The sequence below is a fragment of the Thunnus albacares genome, chromosome 2 (assembly GCF_914725855.1).
Source record: "Thunnus albacares chromosome 2, fThuAlb1.1, whole genome shotgun sequence".
NCBI classification, from domain to species: Eukaryota; Metazoa; Chordata; class Actinopteri; order Scombriformes; family Scombridae; genus Thunnus; species Thunnus albacares.
This window is the reverse complement of record NC_058107.1, coordinates 28,089,595-28,108,210: the sequence shown is the minus strand read 5'-3', so window position 1 is coordinate 28,108,210 and position 18,616 is coordinate 28,089,595. Positions and strand designations below refer to the sequence as shown.

The following is an 18,616-nucleotide window of genomic DNA, read 5'->3' as shown; positions in this document are numbered from 1 at the left end:
CCTCTGCCACTCTGTATCTTCAGAATATAAGAAAACAGGCCTTATATCCATACAGAAAACTCAATTTCATACTCAGTTTATCAATTAAAACTAAAATATGAGCTTTAAACATGAGTTTGTCATCTATCCAAATGTCCAAGTACTTATATTTGTGGAATTGTAAAATCGGGAAGGTCTGATGTTCACCTTGTAGAAAACATGTTTAGTTTTATCTGCATTTCAAACTTTCCACTGTGTGGAGATTGTTAAAAGCTAGCTGCTGCTACTGAGTTAAAATCCATTGATCTAGATGTCTGAAAGCTTTGATAACCTTGTGAGATCCCTGCATATTTTAATATCTAAATATGGAACATCTTTTCTGAACGAAAAATATTTTGACTGACCTCTTTTGTTAATCCATCCACGTTAATAAATCTATATGTAATAATTTATCCCACCACTTACTTTTTAAGATCTACAAGAGGGACTTGTGTGTCTGCGGGGTCACTCAGGCCAGACTGTGTAATATAGAGAGAAAATTAAAAATGTGTGGTGATCCATTCTCCAGCGTTTACTTGTGCCAGAATGAGAATGAGATGTGGTTGACAGCTCTGAAAAACTATTAAGTGGATTATTTTGATACACATACTGTTCCCAAATTGTTGTTGCTCCAAGAATATTATGGAATTTTTCCTTCATATTTCAGATTCTTTGACCCTACATGGTCAGTTCACAGTCTGTCCTATGACAGCCAAATAAAATGTGGCAAACTAAATTAACTGTATTTAATTTGGTGTATGTGAAGAAGTCATGTAAGGGAAATAACGCAGCTGGACACTTTAAAGAGCATGCCATCCTTATGCCATCAGCTTGGCAGAAAGGGTGGATGAAAAATTTACAGTATGTGCTTGTTTGGAATTTGATTTACTGTGTTTTCCAATAATTAAAGTGCACAGTCTGTAAAACCTCAACAACCACAGCTGCAATGGCTCGAGGGGCGGGGGGCGGGGGAAAACACGGCTGTAGGTTTGTGGTGTTTTCTGACAATGAACAGAAGAAAACGTTTAGGCCAAATGAAGCTTAAATGATGCATGTCTGTGTTGCTGCCACTTGAGTTTCACCCGTTCTTTAATTAGTGCAGCATGTTAATCCGACTTTGCGCCGTTGCTGTGAGCGAGGAAATGCATCAGGAGAGGACAAAACTAACGGAAAATGACCTGTAAGATAAGTGTTTATTTTTTTTAAACCATACTCTGTACATGCTCGCCAGTAAGTTAGCAACTGAGAGAAAGAAAAAACAAACCAGAGAGCAGGATTGGGTTAGTTCATTTCCATCCAAAACATTTTTATTGTCCTCCAAACTGAAAGGTTTACCCTGTAATTTGGCTTGTTCGCTGAGCCAAAAACATACATTGCATTTCTTCAGGTAGCAGTGGAGGCATACAAAGATCTTTTTTTTTTTTTTGACCGAGAGAAATTTCATGGAAAGAGCATACAGGATTCTCTCCTTCAAGTCACATGATGAGTAATCTTTGCATTCATGAGTAATGGAGAGAGGATTCATTTCAGATCACGGGAAGCTTGAGAGAGTAGCATCTGGTCTTTCCGAAAAAGAAAAGGGGAAAAAAAAAAAAAAAAAAAACAACCGTATGAGACCAGGGTTGTGTGTTTCTTCCATGTTATAAAAGGCCTGAAAATGGTCACACTGAAGAGATAGTTTCATCTCCGTTTGCCTCCGAGTTGTGTATCGCCTTTATGTAGAGCATCTGTAGTGTACACAAATGGACACTGGATATGCAATTCAAAACCAAAGTGCCCACAGTCGATATAAAGCAAGGTCACATGACCCAAAACAGGTGGTGTCACACAAGGGGGAGGGGAAGGTTGAGACTGGACATGAATGTAACCAAACGCAGCCATCAGTCTGTTTGTGTGTGTGTTTGTGTGTGTGTGTGTGTGTATGTGTGTGTGTTTGTGTGGTGCACAAATGCCACCCATGTGGCAATCAGCACCGTTAATTTACAGTTACTCAAGTGTCGAAACAAAAGAGAAAGACCTCCCCGTCAGGTGACTGTGCAGTTAAAAATGGGCACATGGTGATTTAAGCTCATGCTTAAGTTGTGGTAAACCATCCAAGCACTTCTTTAATTAATAACTATAAATACACAGCAGCGTTTTTACCGGAGAGGTTTCTGTCTGCCGCCTCTCCCTTGGGTGAGTGTGTGACGTGTTTGTCTCTTAAACAGCTAACTACGCTTTTTGCTCATCTGCTAGAGGAAACACGGGTTATGTGGAAATTGATTATCAACTTTCATATAGATTTTTCTATAATATATTTATATAGTTATTTTCCTTTCTCTCACGCACCCACCACGCTTGCTTGCTTTCACATTCTCTCGTCTCACTACTTTTATTCAATGTACACAACGTAATAAACATGGGGTTGAGTGGGGAGCGACAGAGCTGAAATGACAATCACTGAGAAAAAAAAATAATAAAACAAAGCCAAAAAGAACTGCAGTCTTTTTCGTCATCCATTGGCAGTTGGACTGACACAGCAGTCAGCCAGTTACAATGGTGGTTTGAGGGGAGGGAGTGGCTATGTCATCAAAGGGGCGGCGCTGGGGGCTCTTTCTTCGTTGGTGCCGTTTTAGTCGTCGTTTTCGTCGTCTTGGTAGCCGGGGTCGTCTCCTTGAGATTGAGGTTCTCCAGTGCCACGTCCAAGGTCATGACCTCAACACAGCCCATGGCCTCGAAGTCAGCGAAATTCCGCAACGAGCCGTGACAGTCGTCCTCGTCTTCGGAGGAGGAGGCCGAGGCGTCCTCGTCTGGCAGCAGTGTGGACAGCAGCAGCTCCGTCACGAACAGGCTCCTGTCGGCCCACTGGGCCTCGCACACCTGCCGCTCTGCCTCAGACAGCCGCGGTTCGCTCAGCCTGTAGGAGGACAATTTATCAGTGATGAGACGAAGCTTAGGAGAGCAAGTAGATTTTGATAATGAGAAGGAGACGGATGGATGAAACATTAGGTGAGAGGAGAGTAAAAGAGGAAGAACAGCTTAGACTTATAGCAATAATTCAACATTTTGGAAATACGCTTATTCACTGTCCTGTTACAAAGGTGCAATATACGACATTCGGCCCCACTAGATGTCCCACTAGAGATGCATGTATCGTTTACTCAATAATGTTGGGGGGGGGGGGAAACTCTGATCAAACTGTCAAACAGGGTGTTATGTGCCAGACTATTTCTCGGCCAAGCGTAGTGACTTTTACTTTCGGACAGATACAACTTACAAAAGACGTGAGGGTGGAATTAATCTTCTCATCTAATTCTCGGCAAGAAAGTTAATAAGTTGATTTCCCAGAATGTTGAACAATTTCTTTAAAACATTTAAAAGAAATGCAGTAAATCGAGCAACAGTCAGACCTGCTGAGTAGAAACTGGGAGCTATGTGCAGTATGCTGTGTGTTGGCCTCAGGTGGACCCGGGTTGGGACTGGGGTTGGTATTGTGGTTGGCGCTGGGGTTGGGGTTTGTGGCAGCTGAATTGGTATTGAGGATTGCATTGGCACGGCCGCCGCCCCGGGTAGCGTTTCGGGCCGTCTCAAGCTGCTGTCGTGCCGCCTGTGCCTGCTGGCGCTCCAACTGGAGCTGCATCTGGAGCTGCTGGAGCTGGGAAGCCGAGGGGCCGGAGCTGAGCTGGCCGCCCGCTGAACGCCGCACCCCCGACAACTGGGACAAAAGTTCTAGAGGAAAACGGTGGAGACGACAAGGACGTGATGTCAGAACTTGTGAGGGAGAGATTTGAGGGTTTTTGTAGTTAAATCCTCTACTACGCTGAACCTGCATCAGTTTTACTCCAACCGTTAACGGTGGTTTGTATAAAAGATCAATCAGTGCTGGTGCACCAATTTCCTGACAGTAGTCTCATAAAAACACCATCTTCCAGTAGATCATGGCAGTAAGGAAATAGTACAACTGTTTTAATATTTTTTTTTAATAATATAAGTTTAAAGTGGTAATATGTACATATAAGATTAGTGTCTGATCAACTCCTGTAACTACCATTTATGAGCTTAATAAAAAGTACAGCACTATAACTCAAAAGACACACACACACACACACACACACACACACACACACACACACACACACACACACACACACACACAGTAAAACAGAGCCTCGGCAGTGAGTGTTTCAGGCTAAAACTCGACCAGTCGGATCAACGGCCCAGCAGGTACAGCAGGTCATTAAAGGGGAGGGAGCACTGGCTGGTGTCCTGTTTATGAGGCACACTGAACAGGGACCCTCATTATGGCACAGCTGGAGCTGACATGGCGAATACCAAGCATTGAACCGGATTAAAATTGGGAACAGGATAAACATGGAATTGCCACAGCAACAACTCTGCCCACACATTACTTTAATATCCAAACTGCCTTGAAGTGCAGACTGAAACAAAACACACAGTATCTATAGTATCTATGTGCTTACAGGAAATCTATCTGTATGTGTGAGAAATGATTAAGACAACAGGTTAAAGTGTCTATTGATAAGTTGCCACGTGCCTGAGTGAGTACTGTGCACCAGTGTTTTGTGTGTCAGACCTCCTGTAGTTGCAGCTGGGTGATCCTAATTATTACAATAACAAGAAAATAACTTTTCTGCCTGACTGCACCAATAAAAAAAAAATTAAAAAAAATTCTATGTGACCTGCATCAGGCTCCACAGCTTCTTCTCTTCAGAGAAAGTCAGTACTTTTCTGAATAGGTTTATCCTGTAACCTCACATCTCTATGTGTGTGTGTGTGTGTGTGTGACTGACCTGCTATGGGGTCCATGGCCTCTCTGCTGTAGTTGGAGCTCTGTGAGGAGCTCTGACTGGTGGAGAGCCCCCCTGTGGTGCTGCTGGTGAAGTGCATGTTAGACCTGCGGGCTCGTGGACCCCCTAGCCCGCGCCCAGGGTGAAACATCCTCCTCACATGCCGCACGCCACTGGACTCATCGTGAAGCTTGTCGTTAAGAAACACATCAAGAAGCATGATAGAGCTACATTTAATGATTATTTGTTATTATAAAGATCATCTTTTTTGATTGCACTTTCAAGCTATAGACCATCAGTTCCCAGAACTCAAGCTGATTATCTTTAATTTGCTTATTTTGAGCGTCCAAAACGCTCAAATACACTAAAAGATATGACAGAGAAAAGTGGAAAATCCTCATATTTGAGAAGCTGGAACCAGCAAATGTTTTGCATTTTGCTTTATGAATGACATAAATTATTTCTTCTGTGTTGAAGTATTAATGTATTAAATCAACTTGTAGTTTCAGCACTGCCACTCCTTTAAATGCTCACTACACACACGTCTTTGGTACCTGCTGCAATCGGCTGATATATTTGCATGGTACCCTCATCTCACATGGACACTTGCACAACACACCAAACCGGCAACATCCACAAACAAATAGCTATACCTGTATTTCGTGGAGCTTGAAATGCACTTATGCATCTTTTGTTTCCTCCACAGCACTTAATTCAAAGTGCTCTATAAACCGACTGTCAGACTGCTGTCGTCAGTCCTAAATAGTTTTGCTGATCCAGACATGATATTTCAACTCTCATATGCTGCTCCCTGGTTCTTCTGAACAACTCACATGTATACCTGTATGTGGTTAATTCAGCTTAATTCCCTCTGAACTGCATTTTCAACCTCAAAGAAATGAGTATGCGTTTTTAGAATATAATTAAATTTACTAATACACTTAATGTCACGTAGAAGAGCCTTACGTTCTAAATAGATTCCATAATTTAGTAACATATAAGATAGGACTATTTTTCAGAAAACTGTCCAGAGATTTAGTTGACCGAGTTCATCCCCAACAGCTCTCAAATTAAATCACAGGTTAATGCGTTTCTTTCTTAAACGCTCACATCCATTTTTTGGCTGCACAGCGCTCGTAGAAAGAAAGTAGAACACATCATACAAACAATGCAAACCATCAGGGATGCCCTGACCGAACTTCTTCTCTTAAAAACATACTTATTTCTCACCTCTGGGTATCTGTCAATCAAAACCAATCTGATACTTGTGCTCTCTTTTTTCCTAAATCTAAAATCTATATACTTCCCTGCTTGAAACTCAGTGGAATCTATTTTATGTTCGATAACATGAGGTCAGGGATTACAGCGGCACTAAAAACTGAATCGTGGCTGTGACTGAATGACTATAACTGATAGCAAAAAAAAAAAAGTTTTATGATGAAATTGACAAATCAACTGTATTTAATGTGGATCAGTCACATCATGAGCCATAACCAATACGCTTCATTAGGTCAGAAAAGGCATCAATATCGATTCAGTGTATTGGGTTGTTCCATCCCTACAAACCATCAAAACTGCAGTGTCACTCGTCATCAAAACCTCCACTGGATACTTTTAACGCCTTACTAATAGCTTAAAAAAACAAAAAACATAAAAATGGAGGGCAGTAATACACACTGCATTTCATCTGTTACTTAGCAACACTAAACAACATATTTCATGATGTAGTTATTGCACCCTCATCGCTCTCTTTTTTGAGGGCCACTCCAAAGAGAGACAAAGATTTATGGAGGAGAAATTAAACCAAAGCTGAAGCAAGTCTGAATAAAAACACCGAGATGAAGACTCTTAGCCTTCTGGCAAACAGTATGCAACTGACTAATCAATCTGAATGAACCCTCTCACCTGAGACACCTCTTTTTTTTTTTTTTTTAATCTGCACAATGACAAAGAAATCATTACTGAAGAGATTCTCTACCCACTATTGTGATTTGGAAAACTACCACCAGAGGCTTTAATGTTATTAGCAAAATGTCAACAAATGTCAGATTCAGTGAACAGAAGCCGGCTTGGTGCGCTAATCTTTGAAATGACAACACAATCTGGATGACACAAACCGCACCGGGGTTCCTTTGGGTGAGACATGAACCACATCCCTCAAGAAGCGTAAGAATGAATATCTAAATAGTCTCCACACAGAAACCTTCAGATAAATGCTTCAGATGACAAACCACAAATTCAAGTTGTTTTTGCTTGTACTGTTAGCTGGCAGTTAATGTGTTGCAGAGGTTAACAGTGGTATTTGTAGAGGTGGGACTAATTCTTGAAAAGGATATCAAGTCTCTGGGTGCTCTGTGTTCAAGTGTGAGATGAGCAGCAAAGTCATCCGTCACATGATTCGGGTCTCCACCTGGCAGCGCTGCACATATGGGGCAAATCTAGAGGACAGGAAGAGAGAGCGTGAGCATCAATATCAGCACACTTCACTGAACATTCAACATTCACCAGTTGGTGCTGGATGCTTTTCAACAAACACTGAGATTAGTAAATATCTACTGTACAAATGCTGTATTCAAACATGAAGAGAAAAGAGGATGTGATGTGTGTAGAGCTACGGCACTGCTGAGATTAAATGCAACTGAAGGCTCAGACTGATTTTAACTTTTTGACAGTTTGGTCAGTTAATTTGCTGGTGGGAAGCTCCCCCATTAAAAATTTGACAGTCATCTGCCAAACAGCATCACACTGATGTGCCGGGCTGTTGTGCGGTCAAACTCGGGACAAATAACCATTGTGACACTATGAAAAGAGATGTGTGGATTTGTTAGGTAAAAGCCTGTAAATGAAAATGAGTTTGGATGACTTCCAGTGTTCACTTAGTCAAAACAGGTAAGTCAAGTATTCGTCAAACATCCCTTTTTCATACAAAGGACAGTGAGTGTCGTACCCTGAAGGCTGGTAGAACGTGACACAACCGTTTGTGATCATGAACACATTATGATATTCTCTCGCCTGCTGTCTGTCCCAACTGTAGCTGCTAACTGTGGTTATTCACTCACCAACTTGCATCATTAATTAGCTTCCCTGACAGTCGCCAACATCCTGTTCAGTAGAGCTGCTGCGGTTACCGTGGTAAAGTAATCACGTCATACCCACCGCAGAGTCAAACTGATCACTGCTTCAACCGCTGAGTGAGCGAATCACGTGATTCGGGACATTAGTTATTCTCTCAGGCTTTATATAAAAAGAATGACGAATCCCAACCAATATTCCTGCTGCAAAGTTGGCCTCTTAATGACAAAACACTGGAATAAACAGACATTTAGTGTATTCTTTATAAAGGCTATAAATAATAGACTAATACATGAATAAATGCATTTGAAAGTTTACCGTATTGGTCCAAATGGACATTTTTTTCCCCCTGAAAATACGTCTGAAAAAGGGGGTTGTCTTATGTTCGGGGTCTTGACAATTATATGTGCACAACATCAGATATTCTTTTTGAACGGATGAAGTAGCGGTGAAAAAACCGACTCCTACATAAAGCGTTGCATTACGGGTTGTTTGTAGCATTAATGTTGCTAGGCTAGTGAGTGTCTTAAGAGTCTGTTTATAGTGAGCGTGTTAGAGTCAGTCAGCACTAAAAGTGTTTTATTAGTCCACTTTAACCTGAAGGCTCGTGTAACATGTTTTTCTGCCACGGTGGAAATAAATTTATGACGAGTGAAAATGAGTCCAAAGCGTCATCCGGTGTCTCTACTGCAGAGACGGAATATGTCAAGCTGCCAAATACCACTGTCACAGATGATAAGGAGCTCGAAAAGACAAACTGGCGGTTGTATTAATACTAACAGCCGAAGAGAATAATTTTTGACCTCCTCCGAGAGCCTGGTAGGATGGTTGAGTATGTAACTATACTATGATGTAAGTATTTTTCCAAAATAGGTGTTAGAAAAGAGGCGGTCATCTTAAAATCAGGGTCACCTTATATTCAGGCCAATATGGTATTCAGGAACCAATTATTTCATATTTTATAACAGCTGAGTTTTATTTTATTTATTTTTATTTATTTTTTTTAAATGGTGGTTAAAAAAAAAAAAAAATCAATACTGTGGCAGCTCCACCATTCAGACCGACACAGCAACGCAGGTCAAACCCACGTCGGAGGTCTATCTGAACGGGTCAATGTGCTTCACCTGACCTCTAAACCGAGGGTAGACGCTGGTTGGAGACTGCTCAGCTTTGGGAAACTGGCGTTGTAACCAGGAATGGAAATGAAGTGAATATCTACGTTTAAACATTATTTAAACAAACTAGCTGAAAACAGAGACATGGGGAGAACGAGAGAAGAGAGTAAAAACAGAAAGTGTGAAAGTGTGGGCGACACATACATGCATGCATATGGACAGACAGAAAGGTGAAGCTGAAATGTAACTTTTATCTGGTAATTATTTTATGTTTTCAGTGTAATTCTAGTTCAGTGTATGAGATGTCAGATATGATGGACAATCAGTCAGTCGAACATCACAGAAGTGGGCATGAAAGCATTTGACTGGTAGTGGTTAATTCTGAAATATTTTAGCAACATACACAGTCTTGGTCTTCTTAAAACTTACTAGATAAGAAATACTAGAGCTATTAGTCACACTAATCATTTCTAAGCACGGAAATCATTTTGAATACATCGTTTCAACAGGCATGACGTGTTCACTGTAACTCAAAACCCATTAAATCTAAAAAAAAGGTCAGCACAGCAGTAATATAAAGTGTGCAGTAATCGGGCTACATTGTTATGGTAAGAACTTCTCAGTTCAAAACAATGTTTTCTTACTTGCTGTCAAAAGAGAAACAGTGAATGTCTATAAATAGAGCTGCACAGACGACCTGACATCACTGGTATTTCAGTTTTTCTTGCAGAGTCAGAAGCTGACATCGAGAACTAGGTTGGACTGTTAACATTGTGAGGCACAACAAATATAGGTGGTATACATACAACACCATACATTCAAAACCTACAGTATCCTCCAACCTCTGGGACATTCTCAGACACTGATTCAATAATGCCAGGATTAGACTACACGATATTTTTGTCTTTCACAATGGTCACCATGTCAGAGATTAGGCATTCATAGTGCCATAAATTCTTGCCATGTCTTGGTCGGGAGACTGGCAACACTACAAGTATGACGCCGACCAATCATTGTTCACGACCTTGCGCAAGTTCATAGGTTGTTGGGGAGGAGGATCAAGAAACTTTCAATAATGGCTGCAGAAGCACTATGTGTGATGCTGGCGGTCTTGCCTTACGAAAAAGAAAATAAAGATCCTGTCACTAGTTCCTGGGTGTCACGAAGAGGACAGTATGAGCTGTTTATCCTTCAAAATGCTAACAAATGTGTTAACACGTCAAAAACATTACATAAAGCAACCAGGTTTGCAGTATGTAAACAGAAGGTCTGGTGGAGGAAAAATTACATATATTATGTACTCTGGTAAATGAAGATACAAAGATATGTTTTAATATCAGGTGGTTTCCTACTCTCTATAATTGAAGGTCTCTCTGCACATATGTAAACACTGACACAGAAAGTCAAAGCTGTCCAGCAGCTATCCAGCTGAGCTGAGCTGCATTTAGTGTCTCATACAGCGGGGGAGAGCCTCCTCTTCCACTGGCTGATCGTTTTCTTGATTTCAATTATAACTGAAAAACTATAGTTTCTCAATTATAACCATCACTGATGACTGGCAGCAGGTTTTCCCGCCTGAATCAGCCTGTGGAGAAGGCGAAAATGAGCCACTGCTCTCCCTGCTGTCTGAGACACCAAATGCAGCTCAGCTTGGCCGAATAGCTGCGAGAGAACAGCTTTGACTTTCTGTGTCGGTATTTACATATGTGCGCCAGAGAGTATTCTGTTATTCTATTGGTCAACATCAAGGAAAACATCCTTGGAGATGTGAAACCAGGCAGGAAAATAGAAAAAATTCTGGCATGCTAGACTTTTCGTTGGGGTGTCGTGAGGCGTCTCAGACGCCACGTCGCTGTTCTTTGATTATATCACACTACAAGGCCCGTTCATTGTTCATAATCGGGCCTGGTGCTGAAAATTTGCCAGCTGTGACAAAATCAGGCAGAATTCATGTAGTCTGATCCCAGCAATTGAGAAAAAATTCTGAGGTATGTGAGGAAAAACAACCCAAATGGAAATGTTGCCTAATGTTAAAATCTCTTCATATCTGCAAACATCATGTGAAATTTTCATAGATGGCCAGGTGTCAAACTCCGGCACAAACATACCACTTCTGTGGAGGTCTCTGTGTGCTCTGCAGCCACGTGCTCCTGCAGGGAGATCTCTGTGTAGCCCATCCTGCCACAGTAGGGACATGTGAAGGCCTGGGGCTGCTCCACCGAAAAGGCTTCTCCACCGTAGTACAGGTCTGGAGGGAAACCAAGGTGGACATTTAGTTTTTTTATTTGGTGGCAGCGGAATAAGCTGTGAACATAACACTGACGTATCATGACAAAGTTGTTAAGGCGAACATTTTAGCAAACAATAACTTCACATTCTGTAAAGCACGTTGTAACTATGTTTTGAGTGTGCTATACAAATAAAATTATTATTATTATCATTATTATTAACTGCCTGTTTACACACCCACCGGACACACATTGGCATTCATTTTGAGTCGTGTTTTCCAATTTTCACTTTCCTATGAGATCTTTTTGGGTCTACAAAGCTCCTGAGGGACATAACTTTGTCTGTCTGCTCTTTGAGGCTGAGCAGGTAGCTTATAGTGGGTTTATCTGCTGGAAACAAGGTTGATGAGAGTGGTGAGGCTGGATCAATATTTGAAGAACAAGACATCAAAACATTGAGTTGGAATACGCAAAAAAACACTCCATAGAGCTGAGGAAACTGTAGATTCAGGTAATACTTCTCTGTTGTTTTGTCAATGTGATTGAGCCCTTTCACATTACAAATACTCATTGTTGATATGAGATAACTGATTGGCGAAGCTTTAAAAAAAAAAAGTGCTTTGTAACAAACATTCCCTTGTCTGCTGCACATGAAATCACCTAAAAGAAGCAAGCTTACCTGTCGCTGACATAATAGTCAATATCGTGAATGCAACATACGGCTCTCATTACAGCTTTTCCTATTTTTTCTCCATCAAAACAATAAAAAATGTTGAATTCTACCCTTACACTGAGGTCTTAAAATGATACAGTATGGAGCTCTTAGTGCAAATACTGAGATCTATCTTAAAACACAAGCTGTCTGTCTAAGAAGGACTTCAGCTATGCTGAAAAACAACACAAAATGAAGCAAAGACAAACACATAATAGAGGACCTCTTCGCAAGTTCACACCTTCCTCTATGTTTTCTGCGACAGTTTGTATTTTTTTTTTTAACAGACTGTAAAACAGCATTTCCAATGTGTGGAAACATATTTCACAGCACCAATTCATGAAATAATGATTGAAGCAGACATCCAAAAGCAAAGGGAGTCACGCATTCTGTCCAAATTATAATTTTATTGCTGTTCAGCATGTGAGATGATACCACAAAAATGCCAAGTTGACCAAACATGTATAGTAGCTTAACGTGAAGTCTGTATGCTAAAGGATCTGAATATTTCTATCCCATCGCTGTCACAACACTTTCTCAGACAAAACGAAGCCAACAAGCCCAATAACGCACTCCCAAAAACTCCTCACGCTGTCTGGGTCAAATCAATCACAGCTAAGTCATTTGGGAGCAGCCTCCCTGTCTGAAAGCAAAAGCAAAGGCCAGTGAAAGATAACACACACTGTAACAGTTCAACTTGTGCAGGCTTATTTAAGCCAGTGGAGGGAGGTTTACTAAGACTGCCAGTATTAGTGGTTTATCCTTATTATGACATACCGAGAAATGCAGGTTCTTGATGGACTTTAAAGCTCCAGTTTTAGACTTGCTGTTTAGTAAATCTGTGACTGGGATCTACGCAACTATGTTTACCTTTTAAAACATAAAGTCACTGCAACAAGTTTGAAAATCTAGTCTGAAAAATGACTAATGACATTTATTTATGATGCTATTCATCATCTTTGTTTTAGCACATACTGCCAACATGCCTGCAGCTGGACTATCACCCATCACACCACATGAACACTGGCATGCAGATAAAGTCAAACTTTTCTTTGATAGTTCAGTGGTGATACCCGTCTTGCTGCCAACAATAACGTCTGACTCAGAACTGCAGTTTCAGGTGATAAAACCACAGTGAGAAATCAGTTTATGGGATGATGTGTGTCTGGTTTAGGGGATATCTCAAACTGTAGAAATGCAGCCACATTCAGACATCTGTGTTTTCTTGCCTGCCTGTTAGTGGAGTCAACATCTGTATATCACAATGAAGTGTTACTAAACGTCTTTAACCTCAACAACAAACACCGTATGAAAATGCTAAATCACAGGTGGCTCATAACCTCATGAAATGTGCAAACATAAGACAAATTCACACTTTTCATATTTCTTACAACCTGGATAGGCACTCAGCTGTAATTAGCCTGTAGGGAATATCGAATGTACTCACCAAAGTCGACTCGGGTTAATATACACTGCATGGGATGCTCTGTGGTGTGTCTGGTTGTGGTTGCACCGCTCTCATAGCACGATGCGCACAGATCGTAGTCGTAGCAAATTAAACATTTGTATCGTCGACCTCTGAAGTTGCCTTTTAAACATGCATCACAGCTCACACCTGAGGGAGGAACGACAAGAGAAAGGACAAAAAGAGAGGTCAAATGTTGAATATTTATGTCATCTTAATTGGGCTCATCAACACAGCATATTTTTTGACAAGTGGAGTGCAGCCTATTTTAAAATTTGACGTGTCACTACTCAAGGTTAACTTTGAAGAAAAACATCTAGATGATGAAAATAAATAACTGGTGACAATTTATTATGTCCTCTGTGTTCTTACTGCACATTAAACAGGATGTTAAGACTTGGATTCCCTGAACCAGAAGATGATGATCTAGATTCCCAGTTACAGAGAATACAAGTTTCATACATTACACATTGAACCATATCTGACTGAGAATTGCGCAGAACAACTTGAACAGGAAGGTGACTGCCTGTTTACAAATATACAGCTAAGATATTAAGAAGATAAATGGTTTTAAAAGTGACATTATCACAGGATGAAATGGCATCTGGTTTGACATCCGGATATGAAGCTAACGAATGATGCATCGTGTTTATTTCGTTGCAGTTTATCAAGGATTTTGCATTTTGTTGCTTCAGTTGTTTATTTGCATTTGCTCTGGTTGTATAGTGGTAGGACTTGGGTGGGCGAGATTGGATTTGTGTTTGTTCTTGTGTTGGTGATATTGTCCCTTTTGTTGCTTGGTTATGAAAAATGCATTCAAATGAAACAGTGCAGCCTAAAAATAACCAATCTGAAGAATCATCGCTTCTTCTGACACAGTCCATCTAGATTTAAACATTAAACATGTCACATGGCTTCTATTCATGGTAAGGACACTGAATTATATATTACTTTTTTTTCTAGAGAAAACTAGCTTCTCTCATAACACCTGCCTCATCTATAAATCGTCATCACAATATTCCCACTGACGACATATTTAAAAAGCTTCAACGTCTGTCTCACATGCGGTAAACGTCAAGTCAGGTCCAGGCAATCCTTGATTGACCAGGACAGTCGTGCAGTGTCGGTGTCTTGCATGACACCAGGCTGTCTAAACTCCCTCTTATCTCCATTCATAGCTATCAAGCTGTAAAACCTCAGAGTCAACCTGATCCTGACGAGTAGCTGCAGCAGCAACGTCAGTGACAGTCACAACGATAACTTCATGTTAAACCTCAGAGCTGAGTAACTTGATGACTGCTGGCAGTAAAGTTGACAACAACACAGGCATGGAAAATAAAGGCCGCTCAGGCCTGACTAACCTTCGTTACTGGCCAACATGAACCACTTAACGAATAAACCAGCTGCCGTTAGCTAGCTTAGCTGCCAAGCTAGTCAGCTGTGACTGACTTTACCTAACTCTACTTTTTGGTGGTCGGTGAGCTGAAACAAATATTCGTAATGTAAGCTGACATCAACTTGACACTAACTGCGAACTTCAAGCCTAACAAGGTTGGCCACAAGGACGAGGTGAGTGTTGGTTTGCTAAATGTTAGCTTGCGAAGCTGCAATCTAGCGTTAGAGGCCAACTTTCACCAGGAAGGAGGCTGAAACTAGCTTAACGATGTGACAAGCCTCAACCGCACACCGCCAGCTGCGACTCGCTGCTCTCCACTGTTTCCTATTCTCGGCACTCCCCCTTTTCTACCCAGCTCGTTAACCTACATAACCTACTGCCAGTTAGCTTGTCGGCTAGCTGCGATAATAGCCCCACTTAGCTAGCATTAACTATCTCCTTCCGCTTATTTGTCAGCGTTGTTTTGGTGAAACTAACAGCTGCCTACTAGCTGTTGTACACTGTTAAAAACATGACGTCGACTGCAAGGACCGTTTGGATTAACTTACACTCACATTTTGTGGCCGCCATAATGCGTCCCCAACGAAATTACACTGCAACCTTGCTGCTAACACTAGCCAACGCTAGCTAGGATGAGCTGCAAAACAAGAAATTGTCGGCTAGCGGTGCTCAGCCAACGTTTTCTATCTCAAACACTGACTCGAAGTGTGTTCTCACCTTCATGACGGGACATCCTACGAACACTAACGCAGCCCCTTGCTCGGGCTCCCTGGCTTGCAATAGAGAATAATATAAGTGAAGAGAAGAGAAGCCGGGGCTGGCTGGCTGTCCCTGGCCTCTTCCCTCATGAAGGATCCGGTGTGGCACACCGCCTCCTCCTCCTCCTCCGCCTCCTGCTGTGTCACTGCTCGCTGCGCCGCTGCTCCGTCCACACGATGGCGCTGCTGTCTCACTTATTGGCATGAAGATTTCTCTTCGTTACTGTAAAGATGACACTGACCCCACAGGGAATTTAAAAAACACTTCAAGATCCCCTCCAGACATGTTTTAAGATGTATATATAATACTCTACTTTGAATAATAATCTGTCTGATATGGTTTTCCCATAAAAAAAGTTAAATTATCTTGTTAAAATCCTTAAGATGACATCTTATTTCCTCTCATTCAAAATTCAAGAACCTATAAATAGGCAAATATATTTAATTTCAGAAGTTTAACTTGCTGGACACAAGGTGTATCAGTGTCACATCACACTTGTGTAAGTTGAATATTGGATCAGGATATTCTTCCAGGATGTGAACTACAGGGGAGCTCCTGCTGACTCCTCTTAATAAGACACAAGCTCCCCTGAAAACATGATTTGTGAAGTTTTGAAAGTCTCTAAGATATTGACAATATGCTATTTTCTCTAATTTCCTGTATCTTCATCATCGTGTGTAAAATGAGGCTATTGTCGATGTATGATTCATGTACGAGGGTGATTCATCACTAATTCACTTTGATAAAGATACCAGCATGCATGCTATCCTTGCCATCACCATCGAAGTGTGGTGGCGCAATATCATATACTTAACTCACTTTAACTCAAAGATCAGCAAAAAAAAACAACAGCCCACCAATAATGAAAAATAGGCTTCCCTGACAACCATGGCATAGTTCGCATCCTGTTTTTCACATCACAAATCATGCTGGTAGTTCCACCCCTTAAAGTCGTATTTTCAGTGACCACAGAGAAACTTTCCACTTTCAGGAGATGAAAGTGAAAACAGCCTCTGAGTTTCAAACTCTGCACATACATCATTCTGTACAGTGAAGCTCAAACATCCAACTGTAGGAACAATAAGGAAAACAGGGGGACTTTAATATTAGTTTAATTTAATAATTAATTGAATAGAATAGAATAGAATAGAATGCCCTTACTGTCATTGCACAGCAGTACCGTGAGATTAAGGGTGCAACTTTCTGAGAGGTGCCACATAAAAAGAGGATGTACTGCAAATACATTTACAAGAACAGATAAGTAAAAATAAACACTCACGAATATACACGATTCAAATTTACACCTCAGATACACATTGCACATTCACACATACATTCTTTCGTGCTTCCTCTACATGCACACGTTAATGCATACATACATACATACTAACTCCAATAGTTACACACATACATATCAAGTAAAAAATAAAAATTAAAAAACTAGCATTGATATTAAACATACAGACATTGACAGTTATTGGATGGTCAGTATTGCACATAAAACTTATGTTATGTCCTTGGCCTTAAATATTTTGACAACCTTTACTCTTAAATAGAATATAAATAAACTTTGTTGTTATTTGGCTTTGATAAAGGACTCCTGAGTATTATTAATACCTAGTGGATTATCAAAGTGAAGTAAACAGAATTGAATTGAGACAAACTTTTATTCCACAAACACGTCATTCTTCATAAGACAACTACTGAACAGTCGTTGACACCCATCACCTGTTAGCCTAAAAAAACTTACTTTAAGCACCAACTTGAGTCAAAAACTCCCAAATTTTTCCAACTGACAATATAAAATAACAGTTGACAAATAATTACAACAGCAGTGTGTTATAAAACGGAGCAGTAAGGGCTTTTCCGAATTTACACAGTAATGAATCAAATCCAAGTCCTCTTACTGGAATAACAAATACATGGTTAAGTAAATGATACAAATGTTAAACTGTGCTAACCTTTGGACTATCTCACATCAACTCTACTGATCAAATGCACCGCCTGGGCTTGCAGATAGCAAAAAAAAAAAGTAAAAGCAGTCACTGTTCACCCCATAAAATAATTGCAAACCTATACGAAACAAAAATAGAGAATTTTTAAGAAAGCTCACCTTGCAGCACCCCTTGCTCTTTGTGAAGTGTTTCATTTGTCCAAATTATACCTGAAACACCAAGATTTGGCAAAACCTGTCAGTTTCTCAACGTGACACGATGTATTTTTGCAATAATAACAACATATATGGCATATATAGCCACTAGATAATTCCCAAATGATCATGACATGACATTAAAGTTATCCTGAAGAATCCTACAAACAAGATAATTGGAATGGAGTTTCAGATGTGACGGTCATTTCTAAAAGGAGAGGGCAGGAAGAAATATGATGGAGGGTATGTATGTAAGTAGCTCTAAAAAATCTAAATGCTTCAAAAGTTATGGGATCTTAGACAATTTTGCATTAACCACAAAACAAGAATTACAGGGTATCCAAAACCTTTGTGTGCGTCCTCTCGTTCTGGCGTCATGGTTTCATACCTAAAATGTTGTACAATAACTTCAGGAATGAATCAGAGGTTGCACAAGATAAAGATGTTTAGATTATGCTCTTTGTGGTCTGAAATCTGCTCTTTCCACTGAACAGCCTGCGTAGGTGAGTGTTTTAATAATTCACAGCACCTCGTTGTTGGGTCCTGTCAGCCAGACCTTGTAGTGCAAAATCAGGACAGTTCAGCATAAGGCAAATTCAAACTGGCACTCAGACTGACCAGCTGGTTGAGGTACGGGTTGAGGACGGAAAGAATAACAACACCATTAATAATAATAATAACTTTTGTATAGCACCTTTCATTACACGCAAAAAAGTGCCAACGTCATCAGTCAAGCTTTCTCTTTCAATTTTACGGTAACATTCTGGGAAGTCCTTGATTTCAATTTGTTATTTGAAGAACAATATTTTTTCATTACTCTAACTTTAAAATAACAAACAGAAATTAAAGAGGGTGCAGACTATATTTAAAATGCAGTCAAGCTAAAAATATGTTGGTCTCAAAACAGAATCTAGG

The 18,616-nt window shown here is 40.5% G+C and overlaps 1 protein-coding gene across 1 annotated transcript; it reads right to left on the bottom strand.

The window, feature by feature from the left end:
• Positions 1-1,192: 1,192 nt before the first annotated feature.
• On the bottom strand, positions 1,193-15,687 carry LOC122999601 (E3 ubiquitin-protein ligase KCMF1-like). The gene is made up of 7 exons (XM_044376627.1): positions 15,511-15,687; positions 13,380-13,547; positions 11,101-11,240; positions 7,142-7,243; positions 4,809-4,989; positions 3,408-3,726; positions 1,193-2,914 (listed from the first exon to the last, which is right to left on the bottom strand). Exons 1-7 carry the CDS (start codon positions 15,524-15,526, stop codon positions 2,587-2,589), a joined length of 1,254 nt encoding a protein of 417 aa, XP_044232562.1. The 5' UTR covers positions 15,527-15,687; the 3' UTR covers positions 1,193-2,586.
• Positions 15,688-18,616: the final 2,929 nt, after the last annotated feature.

Coding starts and splice junctions, on each gene's coding strand:
- LOC122999601 (XM_044376627.1), bottom strand. Junction 11,241..13,379: donor ATTAACCCGAGTCGACTTTG/GTGAGTACATTC, acceptor GTTTCCCTCCAG/ACCTGTACTACGGTGGAGAA. Junction 4,990..7,141: donor ACAGAGCACCCAGAGACTTG/ATATCCTTTTCA, acceptor GACAAGCTTCAC/GATGAGTCCAGTGGCGTGCG.